This window comes from Acanthaster planci, linkage group LG21 (genome assembly GCF_054643075.1).
Source record: "Acanthaster planci isolate LZ-2023a linkage group LG21, COTS_SCS, whole genome shotgun sequence".
Classification (NCBI taxonomy): Eukaryota; Metazoa; Echinodermata; class Asteroidea; order Valvatida; family Acanthasteridae; genus Acanthaster; species Acanthaster planci.
This window is the reverse complement of record NC_141797.1, coordinates 9,701,906-9,729,619: the sequence shown is the minus strand read 5'-3', so window position 1 is coordinate 9,729,619 and position 27,714 is coordinate 9,701,906. Positions and strand designations below refer to the sequence as shown.

Sequence of the window (27,714 nt, the reverse complement as noted above, 5' to 3'; positions counted from 1 at the left end):
CGGCCCGAACGTCTCAACCATTCCTACCTCCATGGTCCCAACCACGACGCTCATGATGTCAGTAGCCTACTAGTACTAAGGTATCCAAGTTTCGAGTCTGGGATGTAGAGTTTTCTTTTTTCTTAATCGTTGCTTTTTTAGTTTTACAAAGAAAGAAGTGAAATTCCCAAGATGCGTCGAGTGTTGAGTTTTCTTTTCACCATTTTGAAGGCCTTGTACTCGCACCGATATCAATTAGACAGGTTTCCAGTCAAAAACATAGACAGGTGCCATTAGGCTGATACAATGACTGCGCCTCCTCCCTACAACCAGTACGCGATACGACGGTCATGTCGGTACCCATGGCCGTTTTCCAATACTCAACTTCGGCTTCGTCTCAAAAAACTGTTTTTTACGACCTGACTTTGAAGCTGTAAGAGTACTAATTAGTCTAATAGTGCCATAAAACATCAAATAAGATGCAAGAGAGCAAAAACCTACAATAATCCAGTTTGATTTAAACGCTTCAAGCCCACAATCGGGGATTGGTTTTGGGGACGAACCTGAGACGGAGACGAAGTTGAGTATTGGAAAACGGCCCAAGTGTCATGCATGTTTATTTAAGCAAGCTGCAAACTAGGTCCCTGTACTCCTAGCTAGTCTTGTGAATGTCAGATTTCAACTTTAACAAAGTAAAGTACCCTCCTTCCTAGGACTAGAAGGTTTGCAATCGCCTAATTTCCACTTGCTAGTAGGCGTAGGCTCTAGCCTGTTACTGTAGTCTGTACATACACTCTGTAACTGTAAGTGTAACTTTGTAAGTAGGCCTAGGCTAGACCTCTTTTTCATTTGTTTGCAAATCGGCTGTCGAAATTTCAACTTGTAGTTGTACTTGTAGGGTATTACTTTTAACTAACTTATTGTTACTAATGTTAGGCTACATTTTCAAACTTAAGTTTAAGTTGGGACCTAGGCCTACCTGTTTTAACAGGTTTTTATCTAATTAATTTTTATGTTTCAGTCAGTGTTTGGTTCAGACTTTGCTGTTGCATTGACTTATTTTCAAGTAGTTTTACCTTGTACATAAGGGGTTTCAGTTTTTGCTTTCTAAGCCAGCCAAGGGTTCACCTTTGTTACTTAAGTTTAATTTTGTTTTCCTTTTGTTGGTTTCTTATACTGTATTGTCTTGTGATTTTTGGTATCTGATTAACACTTAGCACGCTTAGCCTAGTATGTGGCTAATGTGGTCAGTTTAAATTTGGGAGATAGAGAAATACATGTTGGCCTATGTTCCAAATTTAGGGTCTAGTTTAAAATACGTAAAAACTTCTGCATATTCAAGAATTTAATTTTAAAGAGGACTGGAAACACAAGCCTTTTATTTCCTAATTTTTTGTTTTTTGTGTCTGTTTTTGTTTAAATTCAGATTCTGCTAGGCTCTAGAGGCTGGTGACCTTCAAATTACCATGACATCGACAGCCAGCTCGGATCTTGCTGCTGCTCATCGCCGGGCGCTGCGCGTTGCCGTCGGGGTGATCTGCATGGAAACTGGATTTGACTGCGCCAATGACTCTTGCTTGGAATCGCTGACAGAAATGCTTCAGAGCTGTAAGTACAGGCTGCAAGATACTGTGAGATACTGTGATGTAAGAGCACAAAGTAACTTTCCGCGTCCAGTGAACCATAGACACAGGGCGTGTTTGTTTCGCATGAAGCCGGATTGCGATCAGTGATCCGTGTTTGCTTCATTGACACTAGCGCCCGCCTAATGGATAGCCCGAACCAGTTCTGGGATCACCGATTGCGATCCAGATCCGCATGAACCAAACAGGCCCTAAAACTGTGAACAAGGGTCGTTGACGCAGTGTTAAAAGATCAGGCCCAAAATGGTGTATGCCCGTGCTGTATGTGCTTTGCCTCCTTGGTCAGTGCCAAGAGATGTGCAACTACGATCCCCCGACTACAGTCCGAGGGGCACTGCATACATGCGTGAAAGGCTAGTAAAAAAAAATGCCTTCAAATCACGTCCTTCGATGAAGCTTGTTTATACTTACTTTGGACAATTTGTTTCGGTCAATAGATATTACAGAGCTGGGCCGCAGCGCCAGGAACTACTGCGAGCTTGCCAGCCGTACCTTACCCATGGTGACTGATGTGGGCATGGCGCTGACGGGGATGGGGTCTAGTGTTAGGGGGCTGGCCCATTACGCTCGGAGGCGGCGAAGGTTTCCCCCACTGCATCGTAAGTATCGAAATCGAAATATTCAGTATGTGATGGCTTGTCCATGTACTGTTCCATTCAGAATTGGTGGCATGCAGAATATCCCACAATCCAGTAGCATAGTGTGCTATCCATCACTAGGATCCCAGAACTTATAGTTTCCATGTGTGCATGATACTGTCACAATGCTGGAAAAAAGGCTAAGATACTTCGTCATATTTTCTTAAGACCATTGTGCTGCTGGTGTCTCAGAGGGTGTTCTTTGTTATTTTTATATCGTTACAATGAATGCAGAGAAAGTTTACTTGAGCGTATCCCAGAGGAAGAGATAACCCTCCAACGTGATGGCATACACATAAGGTCTATTATAGTCAGATCTATTTCAAGTCCACCACATGCCTGGTCACAAGTAAAAGAGTGGGCAGTGTCAAGGGAATGCTGTTGTCACACGCCATTTGAATAGCTTGTGACGACGTTGCTTGTGACTGGATGGCTTGTGACACACTTGTCATGGACTTCAAGGACTTGTGATTGACTCAAATACGTTGCTCAACTGTAGTAACACGTTTTTCAAGTGATGTCGTACATGTAACAGACTTCCAACATTGTCCTCTTGTGCGGGTACGTTGCAGAGGATCGCGGTAAGCCACCCCAGCCATGCAAGCCCCTTCAAACCAACGAACGGAAGCCACATCCGTCCTACATTCCTGACCACCTGCCCGAGTTTCCCGACCCGCACACTTACATCAGGACAGCGGTGAGAGCAAAGTAACCATAAACGACAACAGAACCAAGAGCACAGTCAACTAGTGTTCAATTATTTTTTATTTATATGATGTAGCTGATTATCCAACAGCGCATTTAGCGCCATATACAGGATGATAATGAGTGAAGGAGATTCAAATGAAAAGTGTCAGAAATCTTACAACGATTTAAACAGTAAATTACTCGTTAAACAATTTAAAAGGAATAGAAATTTTCAACAGGGCAAGAAGTATTGTTTGTCTTGTAAATCTTGCTAAATCGTGGCTGGAGATACTCCTAGATGTGAGTAGCTATTATATTGATTATGCTGGACATTGTGTTGGTTATTGCAACTGATTTTGTATGTGGTTCATCAACAATCTGCTGGTCGGTACGACCGAACATTCGATCGAATTGAACGTTGAGTATTCAACTAGTGAATTATTCGTAATGACTCTGCCCTACTGATTATGATTGGCCATTGTCTAAACATGCCAACTTTGCACTGCTTCTGGTTCCAACAGTGGAGTTTAAATTGCAATAACATCTAACTGAGGAACAGCACTGTGAGTCACCAAACAGCACCATCTACGGTCCTTTATTTGGTGTCCATGTCCAAAATGCTTTGCAGTATCTGAAGGTTGGACTCTTCTTTGTGCTGTTCTAGACCAACAGGCAACAAGAGAATGACTATAAGATCATCCGTGAGAGGGCAGCATCTCAAAAACGTGATGTCGAGAGGGCTTTGACGAGGTTCATTGCTAAAACAGGTGACACCCAGACCCTGTTCCCAGGAGATAGCAACGTCTTCCCTCGTGAGTTTGTTGATTTGAAACATCATTACCGTTACATTCTGCTCATCTTCCTGTGACTAAACCACCCCCCCCCAATTTTTAACCTCCCCTATGAAAAGTTTGCCATCCTTGTCCTAATTACCAGTACTGTGAATCTTTGACGTTGGCACATTTGCCTTCAACATCCCCAGCTGCTTAAATAAAAACAACAAATTGCAGAAGGTCACACCATTGTTCTCAGTTTCCTTGTTTCAGGACTAAATTTATGGCCGGGTATTAAGCTTGGTTGGTGGAACCATGCTTGAGGAATACATGTAGTTCCTTGTAGCAGTTCAGCATGGCTTGTCAGACAAGTTCAGACATCAAGTACTGCAGTCATTCCCTGAAATACCCCATTTTATGTACCTCTCTCGTGAAATCTGAGTCCAAATTTATTTGTTTTGCCAGTCATTGCCTGCACCCCATCTCCTCTGCCGTATGTCGATGCCCTGATGCCCCCTGAACATGAAATCTGCGACGAAGACGAAATGGAGGATACCGACACGGACGAACAGAAGCCTGCCACCGAAGAGGCAGAGTCGGGGAAAACGGAGGACGGGGAGGTGGCTGCGCCAAAGTCCCCCGGGAGCGCCAAGCCACGGGTGGAGAGGATGAAAGTAGAGACGGTCCTGGTGGACAATCCCTTCCTGAGGAAAGTCAAGAAGCCAAGACTGAAAGTCAAAAAGAAGTGAACGATAGAGAGGGTGTTTCTCATTTTAGAATGCCACTTCATTGGCAAGCGTTGGCCTGACCCTGATTGTGAAGCTGGAACTCAGGGAGACTAGTAGTGCATGGCTGGTCGGAGAGAGACACTGCCCAGTTTCTGGCTTAGACATAGACTCAGATAGCGGCCAGCATGCCTTTGCCATTCTGACCTCCGATTTGTGGTCAGCGTACATGTACATGTAAATTAAATGTGTGCAAATGTGCACCATGAACCTATCTGTTGGAGCTGGGTATTTGCCAAGCAGACTACGAGGAATGAAGCATCAACCAAACTCATAGTAAACAAGCATTTTAGATGCTTTTGAAAGCTTTGGGTGACATCACTGATACGCATACGAGGCCTTGGCCTCAGACCACTTTTGGACGTGCATTGAACGTCTCACAAATGTGGGACATGTCTATAAAGGATGCGCTGTTGGAATTTTTTCAAGATGTCCTCTTTCCTGAACTCTCGTTTTGTTCAATTTTTTTCTACAAAACTGTAACAAGACTGCAAAAACAATCAAGCATACTTGTGACTAGTCAAGTGTCCTATTGCTGCTCTGCACGACTGTGCTTCATGTTATGGGCATTTGGTTTTATTAAAATGTTAAAATAGTTTGTGTCAAAAAGCACACTTGACTTCATGTTTGCTTACTTCACTGTTGCTTGAGGAGTAAGAGTCTTCATCGTTGGTTTTTTGACAGGTAGTGGCAAGTCTTTTGACAGGTAGTGGCAAGTCTTTTGACAGGTAGTGGCAAGTCTTTTGACAGGTAGTGGCAAGTCTTTTGACAGGTAGTGGGCCTAGTGGCAAGTCTTTTGACAGGTAGTGGCAAGTCTTTTGACAGGTAGTGGCAAGTCTTTTGACAGGTAATGGCAAGTCTTTTGACAGGTAGTGGCAAGTCTTTTGACAGGTAGTGGCAAGTCTTTGGGAAGGCACACCAAGTTCTAATCTACCTGTATCTCACAGAACTCTGTAACAGTTGTACTGTACATATAGGCTTTAGAACCATGGATACATGTACGTACATATCCTCACCTGCCTACATGTTTATTGTATACGTACATGTATACTGTAAATAAAAACCTCCGGCAGAAATCAAACATGAACCTAACAGAAGATGACGTCATACACAAAGAGGTTTACCCAGAATAAATATTTATTATGTACAAGTGTATGGTACTGATAGACAAGCTGGAATCAAAAATACCCTTTTATCTCAGAATTTCATAAATTAAAAAGAAAGAGTCGTGCTGTTGGATAATTATAAAGGACTAAGCAAACATTAACAGAAGAGATTATTTCAAAATAAAAAAGTACGTAAAAACTTGCATTTTAGACAAACATTGGGAGGGGTGGGGACGGGGGGTCCATTTTACATAAATGAGAAATCTCAAATGGAATTAGGCCGTACCCAAATCTGTTGTCTACATCTAGATCTTGGTCTTCTCTCTGTTGGAAATATGTAGACAGGTGCAGACAGAAGTAGCTGTAGAGACACGTATGGAAGCCTGTCGCACTAAGCCTTTCTCAGATCGAGTAGTGTTCAGTGTTGTTTAAACCAGATGGCCAGATTTGTCATACGGGTAACAGGCATGCAACTTTTCCTCTGGTCAGCTGATTTCCTCATTTTTTACTTCATACTCATGCCATTGAGAATTGATGAACACTGTACCTAGTCTTGTAAAGTCCAAGTGGCATGCCTGATAACAGTAGCAAATGCATAAATATTTGACACTGTGACCTGAGATCATTACGAGCTTTTTCATTATATACTCAAATTTACCCACTTGAAATAGCATATCCTACATGCATTTTGCCTCTAATACATGGACATGTACTTCAAACGGGCTACTTGCTGTTGTCTTCAAAATTTTGATAACAGGAGCGAAAGAATTCCCAGTTAACATGATCGACCGCATCAGTGAAGTTAAACAAATTAAAGAGATTAGAATTAATACACAGGTATACTCTCAGCAATTTTTTCGTAGCTGTTCCCGATGAGTTCTGGAAGAGCGTAGGAGGAAGATTCTGTTGTCAGCCATAAAAGAGCGTCTAACATGTTTTCCGTACACCTGGCGATGAACCGGATGAAGGGCCTAATGTCCCCAACATTTCCTTTCTTGATGGCTTCATAGTACTCGTGTCTTTGACCGACTTTAACGATGATAGGAGGGTAGCCCGCTCGCATCAGGATCAGGTTCATCAGCAGACGGGAAGTCCTTCCGTTTCCATCCAGAAAGGGGTGGATGTAGACTAGTTTGTAGTGGGCCAGTGCTGCAAACTGCACCGGGTGCATGGCATTGGCCTCGTCTGACTTCAGCCACTCCACAAACTCCTCTAGGAGGAGTTCCACGTCCGACGGTGGAGGCGGGACATGGGAGCCCACGAAGACCTGGGTGGCCCGGATTTGACCCGCCTCCAGGGGATCCACGTGTCCCAGGACGCGCCGGTGGATCTCCAGGATGTCCCGGACTGAGATGTCCCCAAACCTTCCCATCAGGGTGTTGTTGATGTACTGTAAGGCGGAGCTCATGCCGATGATCTCGTTGTGTTCCAAGATGCTCTTCCCAGTCACCGCCATCCCCGTCTCAATGATGCTCCGCATCTGTTCCAGCGAGAGGGTGTTCCCCTCAATTGCCGTAGTGTGATAGACGTGCTGGTAGTACATCTCCTGCTGTGCACGCTGCAACGCCCGGCTGTGTGCCGGCACTTTGAGAAAATCATTTCTCTTGTTATCAATGCGCATCAGAATGGACTGGTCAATTTCCTCTACAATAATTGACGTTCTTCTCAAATTGATGAGTGCCCTGACGTGAGATGCATTATTCAAAAGCGCACAGGTGTACAGATGGTCTGCCCGTAGAATATCTTCCTCCTCCAGGAATTCGCCGTACTCATTGAGGGCATCGGCATGGTTGGGGTCCAGAGCTAATGCATGCTGGAACAGTTTGTGTGCCTTCTCATTTTTCCCATGGACTTTAGCGACAAGGGCCTGGTGTAAGGCAGCAAGCACCTCTCCTTTTAAGTCTGAAGAAAGATAAAAAGATAATGCAGTAAGAGAAAAAGCCAATTGTATGTTTTTTTTTCTGAATTCACTGTTTTATGCTAAGATGTAAAGTAGCCTTTCCGTTTAAATACACACATGTATTTCACATCATGTTTCACATCAAATATACTGAATATTTGACAATCATTATACATGTCGTAAATACTCTTCAAATCAAAACAATCATCAGAATTTGTTTACACTGTATGTGCATGTACGTGAACATGTGTAAAATACAATAGGCGAATGAGAAACATTAACAATTGAACCTGAGAAGAGAAATATTTCAATAATCATCACCCCCCCAAAAAGTAAGCAGCCTTTATTTTATAAACACACTTTTACTTGCAGATTTTCCCGAACTCGCCAAAACATGGAGGAAGGAACACCCAAAATGACCAACCAGCTAGCAACGCCAACAGAACAAAATGAAAAAATGTTCAAATGAATCGACTTTCAACATGTTTAAAGAAACTGCATTTCAGGCCCTACATTTTATTTAAAAATGTCTTGATAGGTAGAGAAAACATATTTACCTGGTCTTAGAAGTGGCTTATCCCTGACTGTTACTGGCCAATCCCTCATCCCGTGGTAGTCCATACCGGGCCAATGCTTCAGATCTCCCATCACACCAACGGCTTTCGACTCGGTGGTGGGCGGCGTTGTAGCAACTTGATGAGACTGAGTTCCGCCTTCCAACACGGTCACAACTCTGGACATTGCAGAAAAAAGACAGGCGACAACGACCCCGCCAAAGACGAAGAAGATAACCGATGATTTGACGGACAAATGTTGGTTATCGTCGTTAGACATTTTGAATGACATACTGAAATATTTTCAGCCGGAATACGAAACATATTTTTCCGTGCGACCATGACTATGATGACGAAACGTCAAAACTTTGTGATGTTGTATGGTGCCCAAGACCAGATTACATATGCTTGCCTTATTACGAAGCTAGGAAAACAGGAGCCAGTCTTTTCTTCATTGATCATTTGGCTATTTTTGATTGGACGTCGTAATTTCAAGATGGCGGCGCCCATGTGGAAACCTGCGCGTGTAGCGTGCACGTGCACGTGTCACAATTTTGTGTAAACTAAGTTTTTAGGAGTTTCAAATGTTTGACAGACCGTGAAATAACAAGATGGCTCTTTTTCATATGCAAAGGTAAGTTTACCTTTCAAGCTTCAGAAGTAAATGTGTTGTTAACCATACTGACCATTCTTGGCGATCTCGCGGTCGGACATATCGGAGGCGCCGTCACGCGTACGGTTGTTCCAGTTTTTTATATTGCACTCGCGTCTTGGCAAAGGGGCAACTCTCCATTCACTTTGTATTTGCATGTTTTCCTCCTTATTTGCTGCAGCACGATAAAAGTAACAGAAACCATTTCTGTTCAGTGTAGGAGATACTCATAGCGCATTAATAAATTTCGGCGGGCATAGGCATGTTACTATTACTGTATTAGGCAGTGCTAGGCCAAGTCGCTATAGTTAACACAAACATGACAAAGCCAAGGTTCAGATTCCGATTTTCCCCGTTACTGCCCGTAGGAGTAGACCGCAAAACTATGTTTCTCTCGTTGAGTTTTGAGTGTGAAATATGGATTAGCCAGCAATGCAGGTGATTCACAATAGTGCACCTCCAAGAGTTTGCAACACGTTGGCCAATCACAATGCATGAAATCTGTCGACCCAGTATGCGTGTTTAGAAAGGGTCGACAGATTTTGTGTGCTGTGATTGGCCGACGCATTGCTAACTCCCGGAGGTGCACTATTGTGAATCATCCGTATTAACTCAGTGATGTCCTGACTGCGAGAATGATGTTGTATTGTTGAGAGTGACAATGTTATTTTTGATTTTGTCATGTCTGTTTTGATTTGATTTAGGACCTACATTAAATGACATGTATTTGCCTATCCAGACTTATGCTTTAATACATAAATATAAAGGTGAAACACAGACATAGACATGATAGGGACATAAAGAAAAGCAACCATCCGGCAATGTCTGGAAAAACAGGGACTACGCAAAAAAGAGTAGAAAAAAAAAATTCTGTTTTGGTCCCAATGAGCATGTTCAATTTAATACTGAGAGTGATAATTAGTTTTGCCCATTCATAGTGTCCGAAAATTTTCAGCCCATGGTCTGTAGCAATGGCATTGGCCTATGTGTGCCACGTGTACACGTCATTTGGCATGTTTGATCTATTCCTACATGAACATGTATTATGTGTGTTCAGCATTGTGGTGTTGGGCATGATTGGTTGATTCAGTGGGAAATCATTCACTTTTGCCCCTTTCAAAGCAATCTGTCACAACTGATTCAGATTTGTAGATGGAGAAAAGAGTCACATGGATGAAAGCAGGTCTTCAGAATCGATCCTGAAAAGACTCCATGAGAAAGCCAGAGCACGGGAGAGGCAGTCCGCCGACAGCTCTTACCAAAGTGGAAACAAAGAACAGCAAGCAAGGAGACCAGACGAGAATTCTGATGCCAAACAGAGGAGGCTTTCAGAGATTCAGAGGACCAGGGAAAAGTTCAAGAAGAGAGTGCGCAAAAAGTCTTTGCCTCCAGAGGTCATCCTGAAGAGGTTACATGCAAAGGCCAAGAGGCGTGAGAGGACAGCCCCACAGGTATCGACAGACCTCTCAGGCGGCATTGCCGCGCCTTCTGGTTCAGCCTTGAAAAAATCCTCTGAAAGAGTGAAGGAGTTACCATTGGGAGTTTCGGATAATGACAAGAATGGTGACCTGTCTCCAAGCATATCCAAGAAAAGGAGGTCTGGTAGTGTGGCTGTAAGCACTGCAGGGAAAAAGAAGATCAAGAAAATGCCTCGGAAGGCTGCAAAGGAAATGGAAAGAGATTCAGGTGAATCAAGTGAGGAGAAATTGAAAACCTCCTCACAGACCTCATTTTCAATTGCGGAAAGCACTCAGAAAGACCCCCACAGAACAGAGGAACATAAGACTCACAAAGTGAAAGACTGTGAAGGACAAGCCGCTGCTATGGACAGTGCTCTTTCCAGAGTTCTTAACAAATTAGCCACAGCTAAGAACTCACAAAAGATGTCTGCAAAAAGAAGCAAGCAAAAGCGAAAGTTAAGTGGGTCATCTGGCAGCGATGTCAAAGACAAGAAGCATTCAAATTTGTCTTCCAAGAAAGTACAGACAGGGGCAAAAAAGGGTCCAAATTCATCCTTGTGGAGCAGTTCAGGTGATAACGAAAGTGCTGATGAGGAGCATGAAGATATGATACCGGAACCAGACAGGGGGTCGCCAGACCAGGAGCCCCATCCCGTGAAAGAGGATAGCATTGGTGAAGAAAGGAGCAGTGAAAATAAGATCCCAGAGGAAGTAGAGTATGAAGACAACCGAAGTCAGGACAGCATCGCAGAGGATGAGACAGAGGAAAGCTTGATGTTGCCAGCTGATGATGTCAGCGCAGATGTGGATGGTGAGGATGGCAGTACAGGCCAAAATAACGATGATGATGGAAAAGATTCAGAGAAGGGATTCACTGTGCTTGGAGGCGAGAGAAAGAAGAAGAAACAAAAGGTAACTATACATCTATGTATGTAATGATTTGCCATTATGTATCGTTACAATCGTACCCCAGAACTCTGTTTGATTTCATTTGATTGGACTCTTTTCAAGGTGGCCAGGGTACTTCCTGATTGGTTGGCTCATCCTACTGTCATTGAGCATGATCTGAGGAAGCATAGTGTAACTGTTGAGGAGATGGAACAAATGGACTCGCGGCTGGTCAGGAGTCTACTTGATGAAGGCATAAAGAGTCTCTTTCCAGGTGAGTGAGCACCCAGCAAATTATACAGATTTGGCATTTTACAAATTGTATGTAGATTTTGATTAGGTAAATAATACCTTATTAGATGAAAGATAAGAGAAAGACACAGCCTCATGTGACTTTAAAACACTGAATGGCCTAGATGTGATTTCCCAACCAAAAAAAACAAAGGCGACTCGCCTGGATGAGATTTTGGTAAGGAATATCCAGTGTCTCATCCACACCACCAAGATCACATCTGAGCCAGAAATCTCATCCAGGAACTGAGAAAAGTCCAAAATCACATCATGAGTTAGACTTCAACAACATAATCCTGGATGTGATTTCTGGCTCGGATGTGATTTTGGATAAGCCATGCCAAAATCACCTTCTAGATTCAATATCACATTCAAACCCGAAACACCTTTACTTTTTTGTAGGGAAATCACATCTAGGTCGTTCACAGTGTAATTTTGGGTAGTATTTTTGCCCTGTTATTGTTGAACTGTTCTTTCCATATATGACTGTTGCAGTTCAACGCCACGTCATACCAGTCATTTTGGACTCAGCCAGGCTGGGCATCCATGCAGGGGATGCGGGCTACCGGCCAAGGGACCTGTGCGTGTCGGCACCCACTGGCAGTGGGAAGACCCTGGCCTTCGCCCTGCCCATCATCCAGGTGGGATTTTTCTAACTCCCAATGTCCATTTCCTTCGTGCACTTCCGATTGAGGGCGCTCTCCACCCTCGCAGTGAGGGTTGCATCCATAGTGCATTTCACAGCTTTGTTGGTATTTATTCTGTAAAAAGCATAAATAAAAGCAAAAAACAAGCCAGTTTCTTCACCGTTGGTATTGGCTGGCTAGCTCAAGTCTGCAAGATTCCATGGTTTGTGGTTTGATGCGATGTTTGTCTTTGTTCTAAATTTGTGCCCTTTTTTGTACAAAATAGGCTCTATTGGACCGAGTGGTCCCGCGTATCCGTGCCCTGGTTGTCCTGCCAACCCGTGACCTGGCGCAGCAGGTCAGCAAAGTCTTCAGCTCGCTGTGCAAGGCAACCGATCTCAGACCGGCTCTGATCGGCGGCTTGAAAAAGTTTGCCCAAGAGCAGAGGATGCTGGTTCAGACAAGGTGAGAGAGACATAGACTTGAGAGACCCAAAGTGGATCTGTGATGAAGACAAAAATAGAAAAAGAAAAACCATGTGTTTGAAATTTTTGTGCAAACGGCTTTGATTGGAGACCAAACAATGGAACCACATGCCGTTAAGTATCCAAGCACTTGGCACAATCTTCGCATGGATATAAAGACTGAACATTTCTTTAACTTTGCATTTTGTGGATAAAGCGTCAAACGTACCTCTCCATGGGAAAGTAGAATGGACAGTGTAAAAGCAGAATCCATGCTTGTCCTTTTTGCTGTCAGAATTTCGAGCCGAAGGACGTACAGTAGCCAAACACTGACTTTTTTGTGTTTCCTAAAGCACTGGGGAGACCCAGTGTGACATAGTAGTGGCTACCCCGGGCAGACTAGTGGACCACATCAACAAGACCCAGGGCTTCACACTGCAATACCTCCGATTCTTGGTAAGGTGCCACTCCCACAATATTATTTGTAACTTGTTGCCACCTGTAGTTTATGGTGGTAGGAGCTTTTTTCACGCAAAGTTAGATCTTTTTAGCTTTTTAATGCACAATTTGTATTAACATGCATACTTTGATTACATCTTGAATGCTGTTTTGATTGTATTCTTACAAAGAAGAGGGTAAAATGGCATTAAAAAAATCACAAAATCTGTAACCACAAACTTCATTGGAATATTGATCTTCAGCAGACGGAGAAGATTTTTTCAATTATAAAGTATTAAATATTTTACAATTTAATAATCTGACATTTCCTGGTTAAACAACAGGTGATTGACGAGGCAGACCGCATGATGGAACAGATCTCCCAGGATTGGATCAGTCAGGTGGAGAAGTGTGCATTCACAGGGAGCAGGCCAGCACCGGGTCCTATCACTGTGGAGAGCTGCCGGAAGATCAGTCTCCCAGTGAGTTGACCTTGTCAATTTGGCTCCAATCCTGCTCTTTTTTGCCAGTTTTGTCTGCGGCCAATTCAGGCCCACGTCTTTGCTGATTGAAGTGTGTACAAGAAATAATGGAAGACTGAAGTTGGATCCAAGTTTTACTTGGAGGTACAATGTAGTTGGAGGATTTTGAAGACTGAGGTTGCAGCAACAAAAATGTCAATTATGAGCAAGTTTAGAAAAGAAGGCATTTATTAAGTCTGAATGAGAAGTCACAAGTCACTTTTTTTCTCCATAACATATTGTAATTTTTAGCTGCAGAAGCTGTTGTTTTCTGCGACGCTGTCCCAGAACCCCGAGAAGTTAATTCAGCTAAACTTGTTCCGGCCTCGTCTCATCACGTCTGTCGTGACCAGCAAGAGCCGCCGAAGAGATACCCAGCTGCAGGAAGGCAAGATGGAAGAGAGAGGGGAGTTTGTTGGGAAATACACAACTCCAGTGGGGCTGAAGGTAATTGGCAGGGGTCATATATGCCATATAGGACTGTGTCCAAATAAGCCTTTTGCGAGTTAAATTTAAATAAAAGCTGCTACACTGATTGCAAGCTAACATAATTTGAATTCCCCAGACCAAAGACACAGTTGGTGTACCTCTTGATTCATGGCAAGCTTTTGCACAGCAACCACCATCTCTGGAATGGACTGGTTCCTTTGTGCCCTTCTTATCCATTGAGAACAGTGTATTGATGCAAGGCGTCTCTTATGTAACTAAGCAAAAGCTTGCCCTGAATCACGAGGTATAGCAACAGAGTCTTTAGTATGGAGAATTCAAATTGGTGCGTTCACTTGAACCTAAAGAACTCAGTGTACCAGATTTTATTCAAATTCAACTCGCAAAAGGCATATTACTTGGCTACGGCTCGAAATTATGCAGGAGTTAATGGTTGTGGCTCTAGCCAGTTCCCATAGATTGTGTGTAATTTCAAACCATAGCCAAGTAACTAGGACATGGCATGTGTGAATGAGGGGTTTCTCATTAAAGACGTCACACTTCCAAAAACGTCGCACAAGCTTTCGCCTCTCCTTCTGGTTTCTGTGAAAGGTAACCATTATCACTGTCTGAAACTTAAGAGATGGACATGGAAAAGATTTACAGCTTTCACCAGAGTTTAAGAGACAGTTTTGATTTGCTACCAAAGTTACGTCAAAGTCAACGGCCGCTTTCAAGCAGTTTGGAGAGTATTTTAGCATTTTGACCGGGACTGGGTGAGATTGCTCAGCTTTTTAGCTGATTTCAGCTTGTTTTGTTTGGGATTTCAGCCTTTTTTTCTTCACTGGCTGTGTACAAAAGTATAGGAGATTTCCAGAGTTCAGCCTCTTAATGCCTTTTTTCAACTGTTTTTAGCTATTTTTATCATTGGTCAATCTCACCCCAGTGTGACGTTTTTCCACAGGAGTACTACATCCAGTGCACGCCTGGTCAGAAACCCCTGCTGGTCCTGCATCTCGTCCAGACCTTGAACCTCCGCCAGATCCTATGCTTTGCCAACACCGTGGAGGCTACCCGTCGCCTGTACCACCTTATCAAGCTAGTCGGGGGCGTGGCTGTGGCCGAGTTCTCGTCCAATCAGACGGCAGGTCAGCGCCGGCAGATCCTGAAGAAGTTCAAGGCCGGCAAGATCCAGCTGTGAGTACGTCTCTTTCTACAAGTACACACAGGGAGGCCAATTTCATAGCGCTGCTTAAGGGAAAAATTTGTGTAAACGTGAAAAAACCTTGCTTAACAAATCAGGTTACCAGCCCAAACTTCTTGTGATGTATATTGTTTTGGAATTTACCTCTCATTTGGTTAGCATGACAATCAGATAGAGTTTGAGCTGGTAACCTTTGTTTACGAAGCAAGGTTTTTGCATGCTTAAGCAAAATGCTGTGCTTGAGCAGCTCTATGAAATTGCCCCCCAGGTCTTAGCAGACCCACTCTGAACACCTGTTCCCCTTAAAAGTGCATTAACATGCCATTTCTTTATGAAATGAGTTTGCAAGGAATGTAAAAACAAGCGATCCTCGTTGCATTTTGTCAGGCTTATCTGCTCTGACGCCATGGCCCGCGGGATGGATGTTGAGAATGCCGAGTATGTGATCTCCTACGACATGCCACCGTACATCAAGACGTATATTCACCGCGTAGGAAGGACTGCAAGGGCAGGCAAAACGGGGGTCGCTTTCACCCTCCTGCAGCCACATGAGGTAACCCCTCCCGCTCATCGAACGCCGCAATCCCTTTCAATGCACTCTCAAACTAAACTTCACTAACCACGCACAGGTCGGAGTCACGCTCCACACTTTCTGGGGCTACACCTCGGATTTCAGCCATCTGAGATGAATTTGCAACAGAGCCGTATCACCTCACAAAGATTTCCATTCACTGATTCACAGGTTTGCTACATTACAAATACCTTTCTTGTGTGGTGACTTCATGTGGATGTGATCCCTGGTTCTAGCTCCTAGTGCCTCCAAGCAAAGATTTAAATTTTGAGGGGGCAACCAACATAGCTCTGCATACAAGTGGATCAGTTGAGCATACCATCATGTTCCAGAGACCGTAGGTTCAAATCCCCCTCAAGTCAATCTCTGAGTACATCTTTTGCCATGAATACAGTCCTGTATTTTAAATGGTTTATATTGTTTCCTTCAGGAGCCTAGAGTTCTCAGGACAATCTGTCACGTTTGGATGAATCGTCTTTACAGATTTATTGATTTGTCATCGTACGTGCTCTTTTTACAGGTGCCAAAATTGCTGAAGATGCTGAAGCATGCTGGGAAGACTAACATCCAGAAGCATGGTACCGATTTGCGAGACCTGGACCACCTCGTCCCGGCCTACAAGAAAGCCCTGCAACAACTGCCTGGAGTTCTGAAGGTGGGTGGTGGTAGCAGTCCAATCAACCTTTGCCCTAATTGACTGATCTCCATCTAAAAAATCTGGATAGCTTGTTTGCCACTCCTAGTTGTACAAGTGAGTGAAGCCAAATACTGGTTCCCAAACCTTCCATTGAAATATGCAGAGGGAACCAGTCTGAACCACTCACATCAGTCCAAATATCTGTACACATCTACTGTTAATGGAATGGTTGTTATGGCAGACAGTGACCTCATTTGCTAAGAGCCAATGGCATAAAGCTCATTGGTTTAACAGTGTACATGAATATACAAGGTTTACCAAATGAAAGCTTCGGGGAAGTTGCTTACTTCTGTCAGTTGTTATTTGAACCCTAACTCGCTAGGGTGGTTTACTAGCAATCTTCCCAACCTTGCAAATCTCAACACCACATTATCAACTGTTCACATAAGCAGTTGGCTTTTGTGTAGTTGTGGTGTGCCTAATCCCACATAGAGCACAGTCAGTGTATCAGTGCAGTGTTCATCCTAACAGATTTCAACAAATCCTGGTGTTGGAGTTTGGCAGGTTTGGGATCGTTAGGGTAACAACCAAATTAACACTGATGGTATAAAAAGAAGGATGACAGGACGAGGTGACTAAAGAGAGCTGTCTGTTTCTCAATCACAGATGGAGAAATTTCACTCAGTCTGACGGAAGAGAAAAATGCTGGGAATTGTCTCGGCATGTTGAAGTCGCAAGGTATCGGTCAACTGAGGCGCTATTCCATTCAAATCCTAAATACATGTGTTACCAGGTTCGGAGCTGTGAGGTGAAAAAGGAAGATTTTCTTTGGACCCTTTTGTTTCGCGATAACTTTGCTCAATGACTTTTAAATGGTATGTCAGTGAGGCAAGATGAAGAGCGCCCTCTCTCTTCCAAAAGTCACAAGTCTACCTAAAAAAGTTGGGAGGGGTTCAATTCTGATGTAATTATGAGAGAATTTGATGTACGTCGTTCAAATAAGGCAAAATACATAAATCATAGCACATTTTAGCGTGGAATACATTTAATCAGGAAATGAGGGGCTGGTAACACGTGTACTAGCACAGGGAATCTCATATTCTCAGCGTTATATTCACTACATAAAAAAGTAATGATCGTCAAATACATGCACCTGGTAAGGCGCAAGAATTTTTGTCTTTTAAACATACATAGAATCAAACCGGATGCAATGTGAGCAGGTGTAACAATAACGGAATTGCACCTTGATCGGTTTTCCAGATGAGTGTGCTATATTAATCTATATTATTATCATTAAAAGTGTGGAAGGTCACTCCACGAGTACTGGACATTATTTGGCCTATTGGAGAATAGCTGTACTTCAAATCTAAAGTAATTAAATTAGGCCCCCCTCTGATCTGTAAGTTAATGGGAGTCTAATTTTAAATTTGAGTGTATGTCACCCTTTGCGCAAAGTAGGCTTACATGATGAATTGTGTGTAGAAATATATTTTATGTTGCTTGAAAAATGTGGATTACTTGACTCGTGGGATGATGGGGAAAACGTTGGGTAGTGGTTGACAATAAAACTGGTTGACAATAAAACCGTGGTTGAAAATAAAACTGGTTGACAGTAAAACTGGTTGACAATAAAACTGGTTGACAATAAAACTGTGGTTGACAGTAAAACTGGTTGACAGTAAAACTAGTTGACAGTAAAACTGGTTGACAGTAAAACTGGTTGACAATAAAACTGTGGTTGACAGTAAAACTGGTTGACAGTAAAACTGGTTGACAGTAAAACTGGTTGACAGTAAAACTGGTTGACAGTAAAACTGGTTGACAATAAAACTGGTTGACAGTAAAACTGGTTGACAGTAAAACTAGTTGACAGTAAAACTGGTTGGCAGTAAAACTGGTTGACAGTAAAACTGGTTGACAGTAAAACTGGTTGACAGTAAAACTGGTTGACAATAAAACTGATTGACTCCATCAGAACACCATGTACAAGATCAGTCCGAGTAAAAGGGTGAACGATGACAAAGGAATGCTTTTGTTGCAGTTTATTAATTTTGAATGGCTTGCGACTTGAATTCAGACAGGAGATCGTGTTGGTCTTCGGCTGGTCTTGTGGGGTCTTGTGATGGTCTTCAAGAGGTGTCCTCTTCAACACATACTATACTAGAGCTTAGCAGTACGTGCGCATGAACATGTATATTGCGGATCCCTGACGACCAGACTCGGCGTGATGTCAGACAGGTTGGCGCATTCTGCATGAGAAGATAGGAAAGATAGACGTGATTGTCATGGCAACATCCAATGGGAAAAAGTGCAGGAATACGTAGGCCTGGCGTGGTGCTATGTAATTTGTTTATGTGACAGCTCTAGCTTACAGGTTCGTGCCTATGGCATTGACCAGTTTTCTTTTGGAAGCACGGGGGAAAATAGCTCATGCAGAGATGAGATTGGTCTTTCATGAAGATTGGTATCGACGCCGCAAAAGGGCACTGCAGAATCCTCGTGACACCCAATTTGTGTCCGCTTTTCCTCGTACCTGCCAGTCCCATTGCTTGACTGAACTCGTCCCGAATGATCTGTAAGACCTTCCTCACCCCTTCCTGTCCCTACGGAGGAAAGAGATCACGCCAAAAAAAGTTATACCTACACAAACATGTAGGTAGGGTTATTCACTGCGGGACCAGTATACCGCGGAATCCAACAGTCAAGAGACCATCTCAACACATGTAAGACCGTTCATCATGAGACCAGTCACTAGATTTGATACAAGACCAATCTCAAGACCAGCTGCTGCCTGATGTGAACAGCTACAAAGGTTGCAGGTCATTGGGTAGCTTCTGACGTGAGTTCAGTCTGGAGGTCTTGTACTCATTTTGTGATGGTCCTGTAGAGTCTTGTGATCATAAATGTGCCTGTAAAGAAGTCTTCACTACGTCATTGTTGGACGCGGATTTTTACCTTCCACTTCAGCTTTGTTCAATCAAACTGACCCATTATTTTGCTAAAAGGTAATTCCGAATAGACAAAAAACTTAAATACAAACGTGTCATACAGGGCACTCATAAAAGTCACAACTCCACTTCTACAAATCGTCTGAGCTCTTGAAATCCCTCTGTCTGTTTTCTTCACTTTCTTATAAAGTGGATAATGTCTGTTATGAAACACCTTTGACCTTTTTGTAGCCTAGACGGCACGTGACAGGAGGGAAATAGTTACATCGTAAGCCAGTCCCCAGAGCACTGGCCGGCCGATGAAGACAGCTCTGGCGCCCAAGGCAAGAGCTTTCAGGACATCAGTGCCTGACCGAACACCGCCGTCGAGGTATACCTCAATGCCAGAGCCACGGACTGCTTCAACGACCTCTGCCAACACGTCTATCTGTAAGATGAACATCATGAAAGGGACCATGTTTCTCATTTCAAGGGCACAATTTTTCTAATATTATTATGGTGATATTTTTTATTCCGTATTAACTTTCTTTATATAACATTGTTTGTACAAGTTTCACGTACCGTTGCCAAAGAGCCGTCTAGCACACGAGCGCCATGGTTAGAGACTACAATCCCCGCAACTTTATGTTTCATAGCATCACGAGCGGTGGCAGCTACATGGTAGAACAAATATTATAGGCCCTACATGTATTGCGCATAAAAATGCATGGTACTGATCACGTGATAAAGACCGTCTGTCGACACATCTTTCGTCATTTTGACTTCCGAGTGTCGGACTCGAAGTCACGTGTCTGTGTATGTCAGGTATGTTGAGTTTACAGCAACTGCAACAGACGCATTACATGAAGGAAGATCTTTAATAATACATGCAGTCTTGGCTTTCTGCAAACTGTATCTGCTGGGAGCGGGGACATAAGGGGGCGTGAAAATGATGGTCCTCTGATGGGAACTCACCGCGTACGGGGTGCCAGTTCATGCGCGTTTGGTGTGGGGCACGCCGAGTACACGCAACGATCGATGCTGAAATGTATAGTCTGCGCGTGTGCGCCTAACGCTTGCAGGAACCCGGTTGGAAAAGTTCTCACCAGCCTGTCTTTCTTCCAGCGGTGAGGGTGCACTTCAACTCAGAAGAGGTATCTGTGTGTATGGGGGGGGGGGCTGGAGAAGGAAGCATGTTACAGATTCACCAACCTGACAAAACTCCCTTCGCCACGATCGGCAGCGTAGTGAGGCTTTTCAGCCAGTCGATGCGTTCCCACGTCAGCTTAGGGTTGGAATTCCTCTCAACCGTTGTGAAGGACCGACTGCGTTCGCCCTCAAAATTTGCGAATCTACCGACGCGTGGAAAGAAATGAGTACGTAGAAACTGAAGATTCGTGGATCACTGGAATTAAGCTGAATTTGATCAGTTTGAATTCATCTCTCAATTTCTGAATTTTCAGTTTTAAAGGCCAACACATACACTGCCCAAACTGGCTGAATTTACAATAACAATATAGTGCCACGCAGTGACAATAATGTGATATACTAACGAAGAACGAAGACTTTGGCTTTAATTTAAGTTTGTTGTTTCACCTGATATGGGGCGGCATCAAGTTCGGCCCCGCCTTCCTCCTGGACATTTTGGCGTCGAGTGACACAAACAGAGCTTTGTAGCCTTTCTTCTCGGCCTTCTGGATGGTCTGGCGCACCACCTCCTCGTCCCTGTAGGCGGTGGTTTGAGCCCACAGTAACCCGTTAGGAGATGCCGCTGCCGCCACGTCTTCCATCGGGGTGGAGGTATAGGTACTCAAAACCATACCGGTTCCCATGGAAGTGGCAGCTATACCGATCCACACCATACCAAATGCAAAAACGAAATCGTGGTCGGTTTGCAGTTGGTGGACTTATAACATCCGCTTGTAACATGCACTCACTGTTCCGATAAGGAGCTTTTAAAAATGGTACTGCGTATAGTTGGAAGAGAGGTGAGTAACGGCCGCAGTAAGCCAGCTTGGACCAAAGTCATGAACGTTACCACCTTAGATGACGATCACTATCCGTTGTCACGGTTGTGCCAAGTACAATCATTTTTTTACTGTACGTATAACTGCCTTTCTTTTCAGCCATTTTCAAAATCAGTTGAATCGATACAGTCAAGTTGCATTGTGTAGAATTGAAGCATTACATTGCTTCTTTTATGCGAAAAACACACGTACACAAAACATCAATGAGCCACCGTAGAAAGTCGAAATTAGTGGGTTCGTTATATACCACGGCCCAAGCTTTCGCGCTATTGGCTGTATTTTCACCTACCTCGAACAGTCGCTAACTCTCCATCGTTGTGCGCAAGCCGATGCAACGCTGTGGGCGCTATGGCGACGGGGAAGGCAATTTCCTGACCCAGCACCGTGGTACGGAGGTCACGATTGGACACATCACGAAGCGTGTTTGGTCGAAGTCTGTATCTAGAGGGTGAAAGGTCACCGAGGAGAGAATACAAGGAGTTGAGATTTTTATTTTATAATACAACTTTCATGTAGGCCTACTTGAAAATGCCTCTTACTGTCAAACTCTTGTCTTTTTTAGAAATAATAAAAAAAATGGTATTAGGCAAGGGCAACATTCTTTCGTTATCATAATTTAACCATGCACTTCGAAATACATCCAATCCTGGTTTTGCATTGTCCAAAGAATGGGACTTATATCGGAAGGGTACACTTTCAATTCAATTCAAGAAAACGTTTATTCCATACTCTGTTAAAAACATTACATTAATTAAGAGAAGTTGGTACATAGAAATTGACAGAATAAATAAGCTTAAGAAATACATCAGAAATTTAAGAAACTTAGTGCGTTGAAATAAGAGGGATACTGCAACCAAGCGCGAGATATTTGCACAGCTCACAACAAATTAGAAACTAATTAAGAACATTTGAAAACTTATAATTATACGCCATTTTTGGACGCTCAGCTGTAGCAAGCCTCCCTGGCTATCCAATATACTTCTTTTTCGTCGTCTCGGTGTTATTGTTCTTATTCTAACACTCTATGTGTACTTTACTGAGATTGGGTATACCTGCACTGTAGAAACTCTGGGTTTAATTAACACCTTTGGTGTTATCAGATGACCATACCACAAGATGTTGCTTTAACACCGCTGGTGTTACATTGTTTACCTATAAGTGTTATAATACACTGGAAGATGTTTAAAGTAACAAATAACACCAATATTTTTACCACTGGTGAAAAGTGTTGGTGTAGTCCTCTGATAACACTCGGGGTATTAAATTTAACACCCCAGTTTTTGCAGTGCGCACGGGTAAAAAGGACGAGTGAATAAACCGAGCAATGGCGTAAATGAGCCATGGGGTTTCATTTTGCAGGGGTGCACTTGGGGTGACTCATTTTCTGGAGGGAGCCGCACTTGATGAGTTCGGTTACAGTTTAACACTGACCAAGGTGAACTGCTGTAGATCACCGGATTTTTTCCCACGAAAATGAGTCTGCGTTGGGGCTACAAGCCTAGAGGCGGCGTGCCTCTATGCTCCCAGCCCCCTTATTTATGCGTGACTGAGCTCTGCTGAACCAACACTAATTTCGGTTCTTGGACAGCTTGGGGAATTTTGATAATGTGCAAACTTGAAAGGTAAAATTATATTTAATATGCCCGGAACACGGAGGAATCCAACTATCGCGCACCGGTGCATGTTAGCTAGCCGGTTGTGGGTTGTCTCTTCCTACTTCGATGGTTGAACCTGCACACACAACCAAGGAACACGTCTGCTCTATACATAGCCCCTTTAAAAGGTGGCTCATATGCTGGACTACCTTAGTAGTTCAGTATATGAACGACATCACGAGGGGCTATCGATACAGCCTGCTGTGGTTGTTAGTCATACCTCTGAAATGCCAGTTCATTGTCCCTCAATGTCTGTTCGGGGTAGGCACCACTCCTGTAATATTCATAGGTTTGGGCTGGCATAGACCTCTTAGCGAAGGCTTCGAAATCTCTTAGACGGGTGGGCGGTGGAAGGTCCATGATTTCCCCCAAATGGATACAATCCAGGCCTATTTTGTGCTCACTGAACGGGACACACGCACGCACCGGCCCTCTGCAACACGTCACTTGTACTAGTAAACACATACTGTACATGTACATGTACATGTAAATGTATTTTGTTACACTATCAGGTCAGGTCATGGTACACCAGATAACAACAGATCATTAAGACAGGTTGACCTTGGCTAGATTTGTAGCTGGCCCGATCTCTTCACGCAAGCAGTAAACAGCCGTGCACATTACTGTTAAAAATTTAACCTTTTAATTGGATTCGTCATTTTTAATTCTACTCTAGCCTCTGCAGTCTATCTGCAGCTGCCGTCGTACTGTAAACTACAGGCAAAGACCCAGACTTGTTCCCAGTCCCCTATTGTCATTCGGCTGGAGTACGATATGCCGCTGTTACTATGCAGCATGGCAACACCAGCGCGCTGGTATGCAGCTGCAGCGGCATCGGGAGGCAGTGCCGGGTTCGCCACTGGCCAGACAAGACTAGCCAAAAATACCCATACGAATAACGCGACCATTAAGCCGGCCATTACTGCAGTAGGTGGCGACGTATTTCCGCGCAACGCTTGCGTTAAAAACTTCTTTGAATGATCCTCGAGCTGGACCAACACAGGTTGCAAAACCCACAGTACTTCAAGCGCCTTCAGGTCCAAGAACGCACGCGCAAGACGTGGGTTTTTCCGCCTTTGCTGTTGCAATATTTTGAATGTCTTGGGTATCTAGTATTCACAAATAGGCAATGTTAGCTATTGTAACACACATCCTGGTTTTTTTATCCTGTCAGTTGAAATACAGTCCCGTGTGGTCCACTTATATGGGCTGGTGACTCGTGACTACACATTGCGCGCTTGCATTCATTCCAGAGACTGTAGTGCCCGTTTAGGTATAGGAGTCCAATCTCGACTCCATGGGCTGCGCGCGCGTTCCTACACTAGCAGGCATGGTGGGAACATGGTGCGGTAAGATCGTAGTCATGGGAACAAGGTTGATTACGTGACTTGAAATTTTTTTGACTGGTTATTGTGCCCTCTGGAGGTTGAAAAATCTCAAGTAGAATTTAAACAGTTAAAATCCTGGAAGAATTCGTTTCCTTGTTGAGTATAGCAACTCAAAATTAGACTGCGTCAAGGGACACTAAAATAATTTTTTTTAACAAGTTTTGAAGTACGCTCATGCCTTAGGCCTGTGAGTGACCAGAAGAGAGTCATATTTCCCTTAAACCTTCCTCCTCGATAAATAGGACCCTTGCTGTTCTAGTGACTCACAGTCCCTCAGGGACATAGACGTCGCGTACTAGTGACCTCGTTGTCAGTCCATGTTTGAGTATTATATTCCTTCAATTTTGCGATGCTGTCCTTTAAACTTTTCACAATGCCGTCACGCCACATCGCGTCTCGATTTTGCCAGGTCAAGCCCATGAATGCCGCGAAAAAAGGCTTTTGGTCAACTCGATTACGTGTAAGCGGGATTGTCACCGTCAAATTTACTTGCCGTTTCTAAGGCTTTGCCGCCGATATTCTCGCACAAAATGCACAAATTTCCTCATGCGAAGGTGGCCTTCTTGTCGTCCTTAAAAGTCAAGCATTCGAAACACGGTGCGCGGTCCGTGATCGATAAACTGATCATGGGAAACATCGACAGGTTGACTTTCCAGCCCGAAAGTGACGACGTTCTAGATATCGGGTGCGGTACTGGCTATGGGTCTGTGCTCATCGGGAGTCGTGTGCGAAGCGTCGTTGGTGAGTATCTACCCCTGCCCCCCCTCCCAATTTAAAACAGCCTTGAAATTTAATGCTCGTGTTCGTATTTGGCAAGAGCGGTATCATTTCCCCGACGTATATCTTTGCAATTTTGAGTTAATTCATATATGTGACTAATTTTTGCCGGTAAAGGTTTGACTATAACCGCGAACAGCGCCGCCGGTCGTTGCAAACGGGTACTGCCCTTGAACGAGTGCACGCACTGTAATCTGGAATTTCACATTTCGTACCGTAATTTTATCAACCAATGCATGTCGTTCAATACACATTTAATAAATGCACATGTAATTGTTAAAAACTCACACGATTGTTGTTTTCATGTTAATTGCCTGTGGCGACATAGCACAATGATACCCAGAACAACATTCATGTATTCCATTTCCCCAGAGCTTTAAAATGAAAATGTGCATATTTAAAAAGGTATTCATGACATCAAAGAGGAGACTGCTTTCATTGATAGACTACTGGGCTTTTATGCGCCTAGGGTTGTGAATGGTTGCAGACTTCGTCATCCAAGCAGAGTTGTTGCCTGAACCGGGGTGAAACGTTTGCGGAGGCAACCAATGTGGGGCTGCCAGTATACACCAAGTTTGAAGGGCACTGAAAGTATTTAAAATGTAAGGTTGCCAGCTGGTGTACATTCAAGCTTCAGTGTGGAAGTGTGACTTTTAATTAGTCCCTCTGTGGATATAATTATCATGCCACTTGCCCCACGCCTTACACAATTTCATATAATCCACTCTTCCTGTATAGGCATAGAGACAGACGCTTCCAAGCTAGAAGTTGCCAAGAGAGATTATCCTGCCGACAACGTGACATACGTGAAGGTAGACTCCATCGAAGATCTCGGGGAAAACTTCAACAAGTGGCGGAATGGCTTCGACAAAGTCGTCTGCCTCTGCGCTCTATATTTCGTGCCCGACGTAGAGGCCGTGCTCCGTAACGCGTTCGATTGTCTGAAACCAGGTGGGGAGAGCCTCGTTATCATGCCTCAAGACGACCACAATCTGTTCCAGGGGGCGCTGGATTTCATGCTAAAACACGAGGAGTGGAAAGCCTTTCTTAAGGTCCGTACAGGCGTACAATAAAAGTGGAATGTTTCTTCGACCCATGATGCCGTGACTTGCCAAAATGGATTCGTGCCTCAAGTTTAAGAACGCAAGCGCAAGTGTGCCAAGTGTCCAAAAGTACTGATCTTCGTTACATAGTCAAAGTAACATTGTGACGTTTCAAGCGAACTACTATAGCGCTTGATGCTACGTTATAATCATAAGATGAAAGAATACAGTTTTCCATTTGGATTTTCAAAGTTTCGTTTCCTTGTTTCCCTGCCAGGGATTGTCCACATTGCTAAAGTCAACCCGTTTTCCAAATTTCTTGAATTTACAGGGTTTCAACAATCCTCTGTGCTTGTGGAAACGCAACGAGCAAGAAACGCAGGAGTTTTTCACGGCTGGTGGATGGTCCGATGTGTCCTGTGAGGTGCAGAGAGTCAATTTGATTCACAACGCAGAACGCGCCAAACGTAGGCTGGATTTCAATCTCAGATTTTTAAGTATAGTTGCAAGCTTTCGTGCATCGACTTTCACACCGGAACACGCTCCATTTTACTGTTTATTTCTTTAGACACAGTGTCTTCACGTTGTTCTGTGTGTGGAGGGGTTTATATTTTTGTCTTTATTTATTTTGTATTTATGTATTTTCCTTAATAAAAAGGCGGATATTTCGCCCATTTCTTTCGGAATGATAACGGCTTGGCAGGGTTTCTCATTAATTTTAAAGTTGTCTAAACTAGAATCTCTTAATGGTAAACTTCTCATCTAAGAGTGACACACTCACATTAAAGAGCTTCTTCGTTGGTAATCGTTGAGGGTGCTCCTGCACGGAGGATATTAACTCCCCTTAGGTCGTTTCTTACTTGACAGTTATTTTGTGGGACATGATGGGCCACGTAGACCAAGTCGATGCGGCCAAGCGGGAGAAGTGCCTGGAAGATCTGTGGCAATGGGCCCGGGGCGAGTACCAACACACCGAGGATGGAAGTATCATCAAGCCCGCTGATTGGATGGTGATTCACGCTCGCAAGTAGTCATGCGGCCAATCTGTAATATCCCGGAGTGATTACCAACGATACAGACAGGCGGCTTGCGGTGAAACAGCAAGGATCTTTACAAAATAGATCAAAATTGATCAAATAGATCAAAAGAATGCATCAAAAAGTGGCCAAATAAGACATTCCATTTGGTATAACACAAATTTTAATGATTTTGCGTAGTGTCAACATTTGTAGTTTGCCAATTGTCAGTAAATAAAGGTGCATGGTCGTACGTACGTTTCTGATGAAACTGTCTTTCTTTGGTGGTGCACCAGTTTTAATGGTACGAATTTCTCCTTTTTGGCAGATCTTTTGGCTAAACTAATTAATGTGATAATGAGATTCTAAAAATGTTTTGATAATGGAACATGTAGTTTTCTTTCGTTACTGCACACTCGGTATGAAGGCCAGCAATACGAGCGTTCAAATTAAGTGCCGTGAGTGTACTAAATCCTTTGCCCTAGGATAGACAACTTGGACGAGTCCATAAAATCAGCCTAGTACTAAGCAGTAATGTATCTAGGTTTTGGATTGGGAGGCAGGGGGTATAAAATAATTTTTCCCAAAACGATTATCCATAAGACTTGAAGGTTTTCACGGTGAAAGAAACTAGATGA

The 27,714-nt window shown here is 43.6% G+C and overlaps 5 protein-coding genes across 11 annotated transcripts; 3 read left to right on the top strand and 2 right to left on the bottom strand.

Annotated features, from left to right (window-relative positions):
• Positions 1-314: 314 nt before the first annotated feature.
• taf8 (TATA-box binding protein associated factor 8) lies at positions 315-6,443 on the top strand. Of its 6 annotated transcripts, none has more exons than XR_015423640.1 (7): positions 315-701; positions 1,406-1,587; positions 2,060-2,221; positions 2,833-2,957; positions 3,612-3,759; positions 4,186-5,211; positions 5,397-6,443. XR_015423640.1 is itself a non-coding variant. In XM_022238605.2 (6 exons), exons 2-6 carry the CDS (start codon positions 1,446-1,448, stop codon positions 4,467-4,469), a joined length of 861 nt encoding a protein of 286 aa, XP_022094297.2. In that variant the 5' UTR covers positions 315-671; positions 1,406-1,445; the 3' UTR covers positions 4,470-6,443. The 6 variants fall into 6 exon arrangements, 3 of the variants coding, with proteins under 3 accessions (XP_022094297.2, XP_022094295.2, XP_086987285.1); XR_015423639.1 differs by having other exon boundaries at positions 4,186-5,308; XR_015423638.1 differs by having other exon boundaries at positions 4,186-5,352.
• ficd (FIC domain protein adenylyltransferase) lies at positions 6,105-8,462 on the bottom strand. The gene is made up of 2 exons (XM_022238448.2): positions 8,069-8,462; positions 6,105-7,513 (listed from the first exon to the last, which is right to left on the bottom strand). The coding sequence occupies exons 1-2, from the start codon at positions 8,355-8,357 to the stop codon at positions 6,438-6,440; spliced, it is 1,365 nt and encodes a 454-aa protein (XP_022094140.2). The 5' UTR covers positions 8,358-8,462; the 3' UTR covers positions 6,105-6,437.
• Positions 8,463-8,540: 78 nt separating this feature from the next.
• Positions 8,541-18,270, top strand: ddx51 (DEAD-box helicase 51). 2 transcript variants are annotated; one of them, XM_022238446.2, is made up of 12 exons: positions 8,541-8,699; positions 9,862-11,089; positions 11,189-11,339; positions 11,852-11,997; positions 12,269-12,447; positions 12,800-12,902; positions 13,229-13,366; positions 13,658-13,852; positions 14,796-15,028; positions 15,423-15,588; positions 16,127-16,261; positions 16,910-18,270. In XM_022238446.2, exons 1-12 carry the CDS (start codon positions 8,677-8,679, stop codon positions 16,931-16,933), a joined length of 2,721 nt encoding a protein of 906 aa, XP_022094138.2. In that variant the 5' UTR covers positions 8,541-8,676; the 3' UTR covers positions 16,934-18,270. The 2 variants fall into 2 exon arrangements, with proteins under 2 accessions (XP_022094138.2, XP_022094139.2); XM_022238447.2 differs by lacking the exon at positions 8,541-8,699 and adding an exon at positions 8,766-8,908.
• LOC110981149 (2-Hydroxyacid oxidase 1-like) lies at positions 17,271-23,310 on the bottom strand. Its single transcript, XM_022238449.2, has 8 exons — positions 23,073-23,310; positions 21,487-21,638; positions 20,767-21,013; positions 20,383-20,522; positions 19,753-19,844; positions 19,457-19,618; positions 18,777-18,846; positions 17,271-18,492 (listed from the first exon to the last, which is right to left on the bottom strand). Exons 1-8 carry the CDS (start codon positions 23,210-23,212, stop codon positions 18,404-18,406), a joined length of 1,092 nt encoding a protein of 363 aa, XP_022094141.2. The 5' UTR covers positions 23,213-23,310; the 3' UTR covers positions 17,271-18,403.
• LOC110981179 (uncharacterized) lies at positions 23,298-27,697 on the top strand. Its single transcript, XM_022238525.2, has 4 exons — positions 23,298-24,981; positions 25,756-26,069; positions 26,392-26,527; positions 26,928-27,697. The coding sequence occupies exons 1-4, from the start codon at positions 24,771-24,773 to the stop codon at positions 27,089-27,091; spliced, it is 825 nt and encodes a 274-aa protein (XP_022094217.2). The 5' UTR covers positions 23,298-24,770; the 3' UTR covers positions 27,092-27,697.
• The last annotated feature ends 17 nt before the right edge of the window (positions 27,698-27,714 follow it).